The sequence below is a fragment of the Varanus komodoensis genome, unplaced genomic scaffold (assembly GCF_004798865.1).
Source record: "Varanus komodoensis strain SLA01 unplaced genomic scaffold, ASM479886v1 scaffold26, whole genome shotgun sequence".
In the NCBI taxonomy this organism is placed as follows: Eukaryota; Metazoa; Chordata; class Lepidosauria; order Squamata; family Varanidae; genus Varanus; species Varanus komodoensis.
The window spans coordinates 3812487-3827320 of NW_025335684.1; the positions used below are offsets into that span (position 1 = coordinate 3812487).

At 48.0% G+C, this 14834-nt stretch overlaps 1 protein-coding gene across 1 annotated transcript in view; it reads right to left on the reverse strand.

Annotated features, from left to right (window-relative positions):
* Positions 1-1318: 1318 nt before the first annotated feature.
* IQCE (IQ motif containing E) overlaps positions 1319-14834 on the reverse strand; it is a 31105-nt gene continuing 17589 nt past the window's right edge. Inside the window, exons 15-18 of the mRNA XM_044433742.1 lie at positions 13757-13859; positions 11091-11218; positions 7987-8105; positions 1319-4291 (exon numbers count right to left, since the gene is read on the reverse strand). Of these exons, the coding sequence (XP_044289677.1) occupies positions 4128-4291; positions 7987-8105; positions 11091-11218; positions 13757-13859 (514 nt within the window). The 3' untranslated portion in view covers positions 1319-4127. The remainder of the gene's footprint in view (positions 4292-7986; positions 8106-11090; positions 11219-13756; positions 13860-14834) is intronic.

Here is a 14834-nt window from a genome sequence, read left to right on the forward strand (position 1 = left end):
GATCCAGGTGAGGCAGTGGCTGTGCTGAACCGGTGCCTGGCTGAGGTAATGGGCTGGATGAGGGCCAATAAACTGAAGCTCAATCCAGACAAGACGGAGGTCCTGTTGGTTGGCGGATCGGGCTTCGGGGAAGGTGAACTGAACCTAGGCTTGAATGGGGTTGCACTCCCTCTTAGGGACAAGGTCTGCAGCTTGGGAGTGCTCCTCGACCCAGAGCTTTCACTGGAAGCTCAGGTGACAGCGGTGGTGAGCGTTTTCTTTCAGCTTTGGCTGATCCACCAGCTGCGCCCCTACCTGGAGAACGACTGCCTGGCGACAGTGACACACGTGTTGGTGACTTCCCGACTTGACTTCTGTAACGCGCTCTACGTGGGGCTGCCCTTGAAGACGGTCCGGATACTTCAATTGGTTCAAAATAGAGCTGCCAGGCTGCTGACGGGGACTGGGCGTTATGTTCAGATGACTCCAGTTCTCCGTCAGCTTCACTGGCTTCCCATTGAAGTCCGGGCCCAATTCAAGGTGCTGGTTATGACCTATAAAGCCCTTAACAGCTTGGGTCCTGGTTACCTGAAGGAGCGCTTATGTCCATATATGCCCGCCCGCCCCTTGAAATCAGCGGGAGAGGCCCTTCTCCGGGAACCCTCCATGAAGGACATTAGGAGGGTAAGTACTCGGAGGAGGGCCTTCTCTGCGGTGGTGCCCAATCTATGGAATGCGCTCCCCAGAGAGGTCCGCCTGGCGCCGTCGTCATTTGTTTTGCGGTGCCAGGCGAAGACCTTTTTATTCAAACGTTATTTTAACTGTTAATATTATTTATTTTATTCTTTGGCCAGGGCGACTTAAATTTTACTGTTATACTGTTAAATTATATTGTTTTATATTATGTTATTTATTTATGATTGTGAGCCGCCCCAAGGCTTCGGCGAATGGGGCGGCATATAAGTTCTCTAAATAATAAATAAATAAATAAATAAATAAATAAATAAATAAATAAATAAATAAATAAAATGTGACTGTTACCGTGCCAGCAACTATGGACACAGGGCTATCTTAAGCCAGGGTTTCGCAATCCCAAAGATGCCTATGATGTGTACTTAAAGCACGCTAGAAAGTCATGACAGCCAAGAGTTTCCCAGACAATATGCATCCACTAAGTTCCAGGGCTGAAGCAATTACACGTTTTGGTCTGTGGAACCTCCTTTTTCATTAGGGGAAATGTCTCTGGAGAAAATCAAGGTCCCATCTCCATTATCTACTTGGAGTTTCCACTTCCAACAATTAACTCTGTAACAGTAAAATATTATAAAGCAATGAGGGCTGAGATTCAAAGCAGAGTTTATCTGAAATGTATGTACACCTCTTTTCTATAAACATTTCCAGAGTGGATTATGCTAAACAAAACAAAACAAAACACTAACAGAGTTACAAAGGAGTCATCTAAGATCAGGCTTTTTAAGAAGGGGAGGAAAACAGACCAGTGAGAGACTCGCCACCATGTCAGATCTTGTGGAATTTAGCAGGAGGACAGTGAAGCAGACAGAAGTCCGTAGGGAAGAGAGATGGGGTGTCCCCTTTGACCCATGCAGCTTTTTAAAATTCACGGTTGCTACAACAACCATGCCGTCAGCTGATCAACTTCGCTGGAACCTGGAACCTGATGGATCCCTACTTTGCCACCCTCTCTAACGAGTTCTTCAGTGCATGCTTTGTAGGGTGGGGGTGGAACCCCGGCAGATGGACCAAACTGAAAGCGATTCCCGGTCCTGCAGAAACACAAGCCTCTTTTCCCACACGCCCCTTCTAACTGCTTTGTTATTAGCTCTCTATTACTGCTTGCACTGTGAGAAAGAAGATGAGTCCATCAGATTACTCATACCAGAAGCTCCCTGAGGATCGGCGTCTGGGAAACGTTTCGCTCCTGTCTTGGCCCTTACACACCCTCCGAGTTATCCATCAAAGTCCAACGATTCACTGCCATCTGCAGCGTCTCTCCCTGAGCTCTGATGACGAGTTTCCAGTCTGCTGCTGTTCTCAATTCAGTACAGAACTTGGAGGTGCCAGGATTTGTCCCTACCTGATGGGGAGTGCCGAGCTGTACACAGAGTTGTTCTGAAAACACGCCAGTCCAGGAACACGCCAGGGCCCCCTCCTGTTCCTGGCCAGGATCATCATGTGAATGGAGCAGCAGCTGGAATCAATTTACTCCATGGTGTAAACCAATTTCTGCTGATTGACTTTGCTCTGGACAGCTCCCAGCAGCTGCCTCTGGAAACACTACAAAGGGCGGCGTTTCCGCTGATGGGATTAAGCAAAACTCCTCTGCTCTGTGCCGCAGCCGTCCTTCTTGGCTGAAAGCGCTGGCTGGCGTGGGTGACAGTAAGTGTCAGATAAAGAACGGACTCCGACCCTGACTTAAAGTGTTCAGCGTGTGCGTGTGTGCATGTGTGTGGGGGGGAGCATCTCTCTCTCTTTGATGCTCAGGTTGCTGGCGGGGTGGGCTGGAAGAGAGGAGAGGCACTGGAGTCTGAGCACAAAGCAGTATCTTCCAAGGAGCAGAGCGTGATGCTTACAGAAAATCCAAATGGTCATTCTGGCTTTTCTTTCCTGCGGCCACAGCTGTTCCAAGAGCCAGTGGCTGCCCTTCCTTGGCTCTGTGCAAAGCGACAGTCTTGTACAGGCCATGAGGCTCCAGCCAGTGAAGGAGAAGTGTCCTTCCTCCCAGGTCAGCAAGGGTCACAAACCCCTTGCAGACGAAGCTGCACCCAAGAGCCAGGCATCTGTTGTCGTGGTGATAAGGGATTTGGTGGCGGCAGAGGCCACTGAATGCTAACCAGATGCTGAAAAGCAGCAGTGGGGAGACTCTGCTCATGCACTTCCCAGAGGCAAAGGTCTCAGAGGGATTCTAGTTTGGCCTCGCTCTACAGGTCTCTCATGATGGGGGATCCTCCTCGGCTTCATTGTTTTGTGCAGGGCAACACAGGCGCAAGCTGCCAGTCCGCTGGTGCTGCCTTCAGGGCAGGCCCGAGCTGTGACTTGCTGGAGCTGGGAGCAGATCCCTTTGCAGCAGCCTCTGCTTCAGTGGGGAGGACCTGCAGGTGTCTTTGCTCTCCTGATTCCAAGAAGGCAACGAGGCTTTGGAAGGCAGCGTCTCTGCTGTGTGTGCCACTTCCAGAGCGAACCCCAGTGAAAACAGTAGGACACGTCTGAGCAAACACGCGTGGGAGGGTGCCCTTCATCAGGTGGCTCTCTTCTTAAGATGCCATCAAGCAGATGCAAGCATCTGCTGGGCTTACTAATAGGAGTTGCAGTCCCCATGACACTGCTGACAATTCAGCTTTCCCTACAAGGAAAATGCAGTGATGGGGCAGAAACGCTGCAGCCCACACTTACCCACCAAGATACGACAATACACCTTACACACCACATGACACAACACCCCAAGGCTTGGGGTGCCAGCTGCAGGCAATGCCAGCAGAACTAAGAGTGGGGTTATGTCAAAGCAAGAGGCAGCAGGCGTGTACGGAGGAGACCCTGCCGTGTGGATCTCGAACGGACTGCAGTCTTTGCTGTTCCGCAAACTTCTCTTCCCCCAAGGAAAGAAGATGCTGGTTCTTTCTAAGGAATGATTTACATCAGGTGCTGACAGACAGGGGCTCTGTGTCGTAAACACGTGTCTGTACTACGCTTAATTAAGATGTGCTAAAATTGTTGGTTTGAGTTAATTGTATGGATGAGTCTATGTATATGTTACTATTTCATGCTTGTTCTGGAAAGTAAACAACCACTTTAAAATCTGCCTCTTCGGGAAGTATTTAAGGAAGCTTCACTTTCATCCTTGATCTGCATGTTCAGCAAATTTCATTTGACTGCTTCTTGGAGCGTATCATTTTAAACTTCAAGTGAAGCTGGGGAAGGGGGGGGGGGCACTCTTTGAAGCTACCCTCTCTGGCAGTTGTAAGGGAGGAGCGAGGGCAGAATTTCCCAGTGGATGTGAACCAAGAGGAAGTGGATTTTGCCCCCGTTAATCTGCATGAAAACCACCTCTCTTCCCTGGGGAGAACAAAGCTCTGCACCAATCACACACTGGACAGCTTCACCTGCTCTGGCAAGTCAAGAGGACTTCTGTTCTAGGATTGCACTGGAGGTTGTGCCATGGAGCTGCGGAAATCCAGTGGCGGTGTTTTCTGCGCTGGTGACGTCAGCACTGTGATTATATCATCCGAGTCATCTGACTCAACTTCTTCCGTAGGAGCTGGGGGAGAGGACTGCAGCCGATTCGGCAAGGGTGTGACTGAAAGAATGAAGGAAACAGGAGAACTGAGGGGGGAAACTGAGCAAACACACACGTCTTCTGGGGAAAATGCTGCTTTTGGGACCATTTGGTTTCCAGAATGGCTCACAGCTGCATGTAATTCTTACTGTCCCTTTCTTGCTCGCATTTCTGTTCTAAGCAAAAAGAAAGAAAAAAGATGGCCACCACTGGCCATGCAAGGCTGATTTTAATAGATGAGTCCTTCTTAAATGGTTGCATGTATTGTAAGCAGTATTTGGCACTGAAGCATTTGCTCAATATACACAGAAACATTTATCACCAGTCCTGAAAATTAGAGAGAGAAAAGGAACATTAGAAAAGTCATGTTCCCTGAAAAACATACATAAAAGCTTTTATATTATGGGATCCAGCAAGAGCCAGAACCAGGAAATTGAGTCATCTCTATCTCAGCAACCAGAGAAGAAGGGTCGGCCCCCAAAGTGGTGTTAACTCGTTACTTCTTTCTGACACTGCAAATCTGATTTCCCTTCTCTACATTTTCTCTCTCTACTTTCCTCCTCTTGTATGCCTTAACTTCATTTTTGTGTTTTTCACTGGTAAGCCTGAGGGAGGGGCCTATGCTTGCTTATTTGCTTTCCTTTTCTGTTTGAATGACAGGATTTGTCATTAGACAGAGCAGTGCTTTTTTTGTAAAAGAAAAAGGTGCTAGAACTCACGTCTTGGGGTCATACTTTTACACTAAAAAAGATTTTCAATTCACCAACTTTTGTTGAAATAAAGAATTTATTTACCTTTTGCACGAAGCCAGTCACTCCACACACACACAAACATAATGGTCGCCGTCAGCAGTAAGCACTCGGCGTGCAACCACACACACCAACCCCAAGCCGAGCAGCGCCCTCACAATCAGTGCCGATAATCAGCGCCAACACACAAGCAGCCCGCAGGCGATTCAGAATCACTCCATTGGAAAAATCCGTCAAAAAAAGGTGCCGGAACGCTGTTCCGGTGCGTTCTATGACAAAAAAAGCCCTGAGAAAGAGTGCCTGTCTTGTCGGGGTCCCATCAGCTGACCCCCCACTCTGGTGGCAAGGATGCTCGACGAGGTGAATCTTGCGTCTGACCAGAAGAGACACAGGAACACAAGAAGCTGCTGTGTACTGAGGACAGAGCCTGGGTACTGACTGGGGAGGCCAGGGATGACACCTGGGGAAGGTGGGCAATGAAAGCAGGTGCTCTACACACTGAGCGATGGTTTGGGCCCCTTACCCAGGAGGGGTTTCCTGATGCTATTATGCAAGCCACCCTCTTGAACCTTGGTAATTGTTTTGAGAAACTGTTTGCAGACTGTAGCCAAATCTAAGATTTGTTTTGTTTGCTTTTTAAATGTCCAAGATGACACACGCACATGGAACCTTATGGGTAGTGGGGTTGAGAGAGAAACGTGTGCGTGGAGATGGAGAGAGCAATTTTGAAGGGGGTGACTTATGGACTAATTTTGCTCAGGACAGAAGCTAACAAAAAACGGTTCCCTTGGAACAGACAAATTTAGCAGTCTGGGGCCCAAAACAAATTGCTTGGATCTGACAAGGTCAAATCCTGTCTCTGAAATGAGACACAACCAATTATTAGCTTCATTGTTTTGCTGCATTTGTGCTTTTGCAATCCTCTGCGACAACCCAACCTCTACATATTCATTTCAGGGCCTTCTGAAAAAAAGGGAAATTTCTAATTATGGTTTGATGCAACAACATTTGACCCCCTTCTGTAGATTTCCATCATATTTAGACACTAAGCAATTAAAAGCCAAGCGCAACATGCACCTTAACCACTGTTTCCTGAGCCTCGTTTACCTGAACTTCCCATCCATTATATGAATTCATTTACCTGGCATACAGCTAAAGGTACCTTAAACAGTCAACATTTATCCAGGTCAAACATCTTTCAAGGCCAATTTTCTACCATCTTAATATGCATTGTCCTATCAGCTAAAATGCTGCTTGTTTGCTGACTTCGGCTCAACAGGAAGTTTCTTGGAACTATTGCAGTGTTCTACCTTAGGAAATAACATCATTTATGATGGAAATCATAATTGAAAGAAGTGTCGGATGTTTATCACTGGCCTCTCAAAAGACTAATAATGACTGAATGCCGAGTGAAGCATTGTGATTAGCATATTGGACTTGGATTAGGGAGAACTGGGTTCAAGGTCCTTCTCAGCTCCAAAGCTTAATGAGTAACTCTGGACCACTCCCTAACTCTCACCTGCGCAAGCTAATATTGCTTGTTCCAGATACTAACCAGAAGAATTAGCCCTAGTGCTCAGCCTAACCTACCTCACAGGGTTGTTGGGAGGCTAAAATGGAGAGCAGAAGGATTATGTAATCGTAAGCCACTTTCAGTTTCTTGTGAAAACAAGGCAGGTTATATATTTAATAATTATTAGTTTGAAGCATGGATAAATCAATGTGTGTAGTATTTATTTATGCACAAGACAGGGAGGGAGAGGGGGAGCTACATTCAGACAATCTTCCAAACCATGAGCCCTGTATGAGTGTGGTCCCCACTTCTGTGCCCCTCTCACACCAACAATTCAATGCATTTCTTCCTGGTATGATCAATCCATAGATGGGCATTAAGGCCAAACACAGAGGAAGCGTTACGTGAGCTAACCATGAGGTAATGCAATCAATCACACAGGGTGAGAGGAAGGAAATAAGCATCCAAGCACGGAGATAACTTCCAGTCCTCCATACTAAAGGATTTTCTGCTATGCTTAGTACAAGACAGAAGCTTGCTCTAAGCCAGAGTGAAAGGCCAACCACCACTGGAGACTTAATAGGTAAGCCATCCACTTGTATATCGTCTGTTCAATTCCAACTGCAGTGATAAACGGCATCGGCACCACAGCCAGCGGCTTTTCCTTCCCCCAGCCCCATGGGCCGGCCCTTGGCTTGAAATGCTTGAACAGCCTTTTGGAGGGCTGGTTTCGCCTAGGACTGTCGAGCAATTAAATGATGGCAGTTATTAACCTTCACAACAGCCCTATGAAGTAAACAGTAATTGATACGTACTCTGCGGCTGGCGCAGAAAACAAAAAATCAATGTGATGCAGCAACTGTCAACATATAAAAGTTATCGCAATCTGAAAATCAATGGCGGGGTTGTTCCACTGAGAGGCTGAGAAGCCCTGGGCTTCTTTGGAGCCCCTCTGAGGCGGAAGCGGGATTCCTCTACCCAGCAGGGGATTTCTGCTCTGGAGTGAAAAGGGGCAGCTAGTTTAGGGAAGGCCCTACCTCCAGCTGGAACTTGCCCGAAGAGGCGGGATGTCACCTCTTTCAACAGATACACACTTGCTGGATTGACTGGGCCGACGCACTGTGTGTGTGAGGCTCTGGCTGAGAAGCCAAGCAGTAACCTGCCTACTGCCTAGTAGGAAGCCAGCACCCCCGTGGGCCTAGCAGGACTCAGTCACCCAGAGAGAGCTGAAAGTCTCCGAGGAGGGCAGGATGGCTGTTTCTCACCTCAAATGCAAGAGGCTGGCTTGCCTGGGGGCGAAATAAAGCAGCGGCTCCCCAGGTGGGTCAGGGGACCACTCCGCTAGATACGCAGCACCCGCCTTTTAGGCAAGATTCATGGTCCAGAATCCAACAAGTGCTTGTGCACACATGGGAGGGACTGCAAGCCCAGACGGAGGAAATAAGTGAGCTTACCAGGAAGGGCTGAAGTGAAGGTTAGAGGTGAGCGTCTGAACAGAGACCAGACCGGCTTCTCCTCTCCGCTGTGGCCAGCGGGGCTTGCTGTGTTGCTCTCGGGGCTGGAGATCTGAAGCCTGCAAAATAGGTGGAGAACTGGCATGAACTGCCAAACAGCTTCACAGCAGAGACTGAAGTCGAATGTTCAAGAGGTCCAGCTTAAAAGTGCTTGCACAGGTCTGCAGCTCTAAATCAAATGGGGGGGGGGGGGTAAGCAGGCAGGTGGGCATCTGAAATAGCCATCACTTTGTTTAATTACAACATGGAAAACATCCACTGAAATTTAGAGCCACTGGGAGGGGTGGGAAATACCATGTCTGTGCGTGGGAGGGGGGGACAACTATTTCCCACACTGCAGACGTAGAACAAGTCGAAAGAAAAGCAGGTTGCTTACTTGTAATTGATGTTTTTCGAGTGGCCATCTGTGCAGTCACACATATGGGTTCTGTGCCTGCGCAGTGCCTTTGGCCGGAAGATTGATAGCTAACTGTTTGGCAGGAAACTCGGCTCCCCTCCCCCTAGCAGTATATATGGAGCGGAGTGTCCGCCATTTTCCAGTCTTTGACAGACCGGACATTCGCTCTCTAGAAAAAATTAAATAACAGCTAAACTAACAGAAAAAATTCATCGGTATCGACAGTGGGAAGAAAAATACCGTGGAAGTATGAAGAGCAAAAAATAGCACGGTACCGAAGAAAAAGTTAGAGCCACCCAGTGACACCAAGCGGGGCCGGCGGGCGGGTTGTGTGACTGCACAGATGGCCACTCGAAGAACATCAGTTACAGGTAAGCCACCTGCTCTTCTTCGTCGTGGCCTCTGTGCATCACACATCCGGGCAGAATAACAAGCTTACCCGAAATGGTGGAGGGAGGTGCCATCAACGAAGAATAGATGCAAGAACGGCTCTGCCAATGGAGCAGTCCTGTCTAGCATGAACATCCAGTCTATAATGCCTAGCGAAAGTACGTGGAGTAGCTGCCCAGGTGGCAGCTCTGCAGACATCCTCGATCGGGACTCCCGACGCAAAAGCTGAGGAAGCAGCTACGGCTCTAGTGGAATGACCCCGGGGAACTGTAGGGAAGTCTATCTTGGCCAACCGACAGGACAGAGTAATAGTGTGAACGATCCATTTGGACAGTCTCGGAGGAGTAACTGGGAAACCCTGATTTTGTTCCGGGTATTTAACCAAGAGCCTATTGGAATGTCGAATAGACTCAGTCCTTGATCTATAGAAGGCTAGGCAGCGCTGGACGTCGAGAGTATGCAGGGACCTCTCAATCGGATTCAAGGGAGACGGGAAAAATGCAGGCAAGATCATCTCCTAGTCCATGTGAAAAGGCGTAGCCACTTTTGGAAGAAAGGATGGGCCCTCTTTGGAATGGTCCTCTTTCTGAGGCCTTGGAGAACCACTGCCAATTGGAATGAAGGTAGTAGGGTATGTGGTGTGACTCAAGGAACCCAAAATAGAGCAGCCAGGTTGCTGACGAGGACTGGGCATTATTCTCACATAACCCCAGTCCTCTACCAGCTTCACTGGCTTCCCATCGAAGTCCGGGCTCAGTTCAAGGTGCTGGTTATCACCTACAAAGCCCTTAACGGCTTGGGACCTGGATACTTGAAGGAACGCCTGCGGCCATATTTGCCCTCCCGCCCCTTGAGATCGGCAGCAGAGGCCCTCCTCCAGGAGCCCTCCGTGAAAGACATCAGGAGGCAAAGTACCTGGAGGAGGGCTTTCTCTGCGGTGGCGCCCCATCTATGGAATGCGCTGCCAGAGAGGTCCGCCTGGGGCCGTCGTTATTTGTTTTTCAGCACCAGGCTAAGACCTGTTAAATATTAACGTTTAATATTAAGTATAGGTTTTAATTTGCAGCAGGAATGAATTGGGTTTTTTAATTTGTATAATCTGTACTTTTCACTCTGTTGTTTATTTATGTAAGCCATCCCGAGGCATTAAGCAATAGGACGGCATATAAAAACTCTAAATAAACAAAGAAAGCCAGCCAGCCAGCCAGCCAGCCAGCCAGCCAGCCAGCCAGCCAGCCAGCCTGGGTGGGAACCCTCTTTCAACTTGCAGGCCAAATCCAACATCAGAGAAGCTCTTGGGAGCCACATTCCAGTGGCGGGCAGGGTCAGAGCCCAAAAGGGTGGAGTCAAAATCCCAGCGTAGTTTAGCCTAGCCTTTCCCAACCCGGTGGCCTTCAGAGACATTTGGACAACAACCCCCAGATTCCCATCCAGCAGAGAGATTGGCTCAAACTCCTGGGTGCTGCTACCCAAAAGGGTCTGGAAGGCACATGGCTGGGGAAGGCTGGCTTAGCCTAAAGTTCTTCCTAGCCTCAGGAAGACATGTCGACCTTTTCAGAGCAGCAGGAACGTAGAGCAAAAGCCAGGGAAGCATCAAATGATTGGTGGTTGAAGGAAAGGGGACGGGCTGAGGGTGTGACCACCTGGGAAAGCCTGGAGCGATTAAATTTGGCCCACACCACTGATTTATGTTCTTAGGAAGCTGGATATATGATCTCGTGGGGCAGAGCGGTCTGGGGGATCCTATGTTTCGACAAAGGGCCACATTCCCTCCAGGGCCACCTGCCACGGGATCTGCACGGGTGCTGGCTGGGGCTGCTCCTTCTCCCTCTCCTCCTTTGCTCTTGCCGGAGGGCTGAAACAATCGCTTGCAAAGGCCTTTCCAAGTTGGGCAGGTGGCCACAGGCGGGCCACAGCTCAGTGCACCAGGCTGTGTTTCCTGTGATTCTCTAAGGACAGAACCCGGGGTCGGCCTCTTGCCAGTAGCCTTCAGCTTCTTCTGCAGAGAGAAGCTAACAGCTCTGAAGGCAAACACAGCAAGCTGCAAACAACTGGGCAGTCATAAAAACACCATGTCGTTTTGCTGAGAAAGCCTGGAATTCCTTGCCTGGGAAGGCATGGATTGCTTCTGGAGGATAACTGCCTCAAGATTGTGATCTGGCCCTTAACTGTGCAAACAAGCCCTATTTCAACACCCGAGGACAAACTTGATACAGGGAGCACTAAAATCCATGTCTCATAAAAATAAACGACTTACTTTTTCTCAAGTTGCATGCGTGCCACATGAGCCCGGAAAACAGACTGGATGAGCCTCACAGCCTTCTCTTTTGCTGCACGTTCAGCAGCTGCGTGCAAAGAGGAGGGTCCAGGAGCAAACTCTGGGTTCTGAGAAAGGAATGAGGACACACAGGAGTGAGGCCCTGAATATATTCTTCAGCGTTTGAAAGGATGTTGGTATTTCTGCGCTCGGTTCTGAGCACCCTTGAACCACCAGCAGCAAAGAACCACTGCCTGCTTTTGAATGATGGATTCTTCTGTGGGATTTGTGCAAAATGAAGGAAACAGTCAAGCCTGGCACTGCTGGGATGCAGAAACAAGGTGTGAAGTATCTAGACAACACAACGCTGGGCTGAGCTGCAGCACAGCCGACTGGCCAAGAGCTGCTGAGCATCAGGAAAACCAGTGAATCATGCAATTTCCCATGGGTGAACCTTTTAGAAAACTGGCCAGCTCTTCTGGGGTTTTAATTCTAACTCTTATTTTGTGATAAATGCTTGGGCACACCAGATTTTAGATGTTAAAGATCCCCAGTCACATGTTCTGGAGATCCAAGCAATTCAGGTTTCTTTCTTTCTTGATTTGTGTCAGGAGCATCACAATTAAAATAAGGCGCATTATAGAACATGTTATATTAGAGCTTATTATAAAACAACCAGAAGCATCCTAAGTGTAGCAAGGCATTTATTCAGGTTTGAAATCTTTAGCAGCAGCTTGCAAATAGTTTCTTTCCCCAAGCTTCAGCTGCCATTAATCCACTGACATTCGTATTTGTGTCAGATCTTGCCCAACCGTGAACCAATATTTGTCCTTTCCTAGTTCTATCAACAGCTATCAATCCCTGCCCCAAATTCCATGTAAATAACAGGAACAGCCAAAATGCAAACAAAAAGAACATGCTTTTAATTGTATTTACTCGAAATACTAGCCAAATACCTAAAGAGAACATCATCTTTCTGCATTTGGAGTTCTGATCTGATAACTGTCTGATCTGATCTGTCCCAGTTGGATAACAGGGACAAGGCACAGTAAAACTTAGATACCTCTCAAGCTCGTACTTGTACCCTTGACTCAACAGCAGTTTTGCTGGGTTATTTGAAAGATAACCTAAGTAAATATCACACCAAGTTTAACTTTCGGGCTGCAGCAGAGTTGCTGTTGTACCGCGCTAGATTTGCCACAGCGATTAGGCACTGGGAAGAATGAAATCACTGTTGAACAGGGTGTTAGATTTTGTTTTGTTATGCCTTGCACTTCTTCACTCAATAATAGCTTCTGCCGAGCCAAAAAAAACCCTGGAAAGCAGTCAGCAGTACAACAGCCACCTCTCTTTCATATGCACACAGAGAGGCAGAGAGAGGAGGAGAGAGAACACAGTTCTCTTCAGAGGACTGGGCTTCAACTCCCAGCAGCCCCGACTAGCATGACTGACAGACAGGAAGGCTGTGAGTTGTAGCCCAAAGTACCCAGAGGGCACCAGGATGGGGAAGGCTGGCTTAACGCTATGTGAATCAGCCTGATAAAGGCTTGGCTTGCATGCTGTGGCCTTCACTCCAGAAAGAGGAGGCATATGGAAGCATCCACTTCCTGGTTTGAATTAACTGCGGTTTGCTGTTACAGCTGAACCACAAACTGTGGTTAGTTTAAGTTGATTGATTGACACCCACTAAGGTCAGAAACCACAGTCTGACCTTGCTTGTTGCAATAAAGCATGGTTTAAAATGACTGTAGCTTGCACCATTTCAGATACATCAGCAAATCAGCTTCCAGCAGTTAATTTAAAGCGGGAAGCGGATGCTTCCGGTCTCCTCTTCAGAACTGATCGAAAGAAAGAGGTGGGAGAATGTGAGCGTGAGGTTTGACCTTGTTCATCTCAAAGTGCTAACCTAAAGTTTAGCAATGTATTCAAAGTGTGTGGCTGCAAGGCTAAACAATAAACTGGGAATCAATATACATTTTACGTTTGGAATTGAAGAGAATTAAAGAGTGAATGGCTGAACAGAGGGATGGAAAAGCAGGGGAAGGACCCTGTGTGTGAGGGATAAAGCAGAGGGAGGGCGGGCGGGCGGGCTTGGCAAATGGCAGAAGGAAAGCAGTACGGTAAGAACTGGAGGAGTGAAAGAAGGGATTGGGACAAGAACGGTTAAGAGGGAGAAGGGGAAGGCACGGATGGAGGAGGGAGAGAACAAACACCAGTCCCAAGCCTTGATCCAGCACGGAAGCCAAGACAGAGAGGGAGTGCTTCCTGTCCGCACGGAGGAGTTTCCTGCCATTAACAAATCAGTGTGGGAGCAAGCAAGGACAGAGACCTCCTGGCCAAGTTACTGGCGATAAGCTGTTCTGTCTCCATTGATCTCCGAAGCTATCCATTTCCAGCAGTCCAGCCTCTACTGTTCAGAGGCAATCCGTCATCTTTCACCAGCCTATACTGTGAAAGTACCGAAGGCTCTCACGCTCTTTCACACACCGTAAATGTAACATTCAATACTTGGCTGGAGGGAGGCCTTAGGAGGGAAGTGATCCAAGACACGATTAAAACCCACAGCCAAACAACGCGGGGCAGCCCACACAGAGGTTTCAACAGACGCCAGATGAGTCAACAGTAGACCACACGCTGTACCAGACACATCCAACTGTGGGTTTTACCTGACCGGAGCGTTCTGTGGCATCGATTCCAGCCTGTCCATAATTCCTTTCTTGGTTTCCCTCCAGTTCTCGCACCTTTGCTGTCAGCTCCTGGATTTCTTCCCTGCAAAAGAAGAAAACCAATTCTTTGCCTGGAGCTTCCCAAAGAACTGCTAAGCTTGTAGATGTCGGCAGTGCGGGCCCTGCAGGACAAGCCGTGCTGGCAGGTGTTTGGGGCTGCTCCGCGTCGAGGGAAAGAGGGAAGCTGAGTGGCACAACGCAAGATGCCATCAAATACTGTGATGGCCACAGCACAAAGTGTGGGTTGTGCTACTCTTCTACAGCATTAAAAGAAATCCCACCACACGTGGGTTGCATCATGCAGGACGACCATCTGGGATGTCAAAATGCCCCCATCTGACAAGAGATGCTCATCCCTGTTACTGTTGACAAAAATGGTGGAAGGTGCTCAGATCTGCAGGCCGTTTTTCTGACTAACTTGCGCAGCATTGTGTCCTTAATCTATTATTCATTTTTAAAGATTCAAAATATATGTCTGTAGTATTTTTATTATTTGTAGTATTTCTATACTGCTAGGTATAAAAAATGCCTAAATGGCTTACTGAGACAACTTTAGAAATGGCTTTCCTACTTTGCATACAGTATTAAAATCTAGCACAGACCTTTCTAGTTTAGAGGCCTTTTAATGCTTTTAGAAAGCAGAGCTGGAGTGAAGAGAAGTGCATTTTCCACTTTCGCTGTTCATTTCTTCACCTTTATTTATTTAAATTATTTCTAGGCCACCATTCTGAGCAGAAGCCCTCCTGAAAGGGCTTCCAACATTAAAATTCAAATTCAGCTGAAACATTTAGACAGCACACATTCATTAAAAAGCAGACTCACCAACAGTAAATCATTACCAACAACCTGTAACATGCTTAGAACTACACAGCAGAACAGTTCAATAAAGCATAATCAGAGGGAGATCAAAGTAAACAAATCACATCTTCAGGGCCTTCCTCTGGATGGATTCCTGAGGCCAACCCATATCAGGGTCACGGGGCCACCGTGGAAAAGGCCCTCTTGCCTACTTAACTGC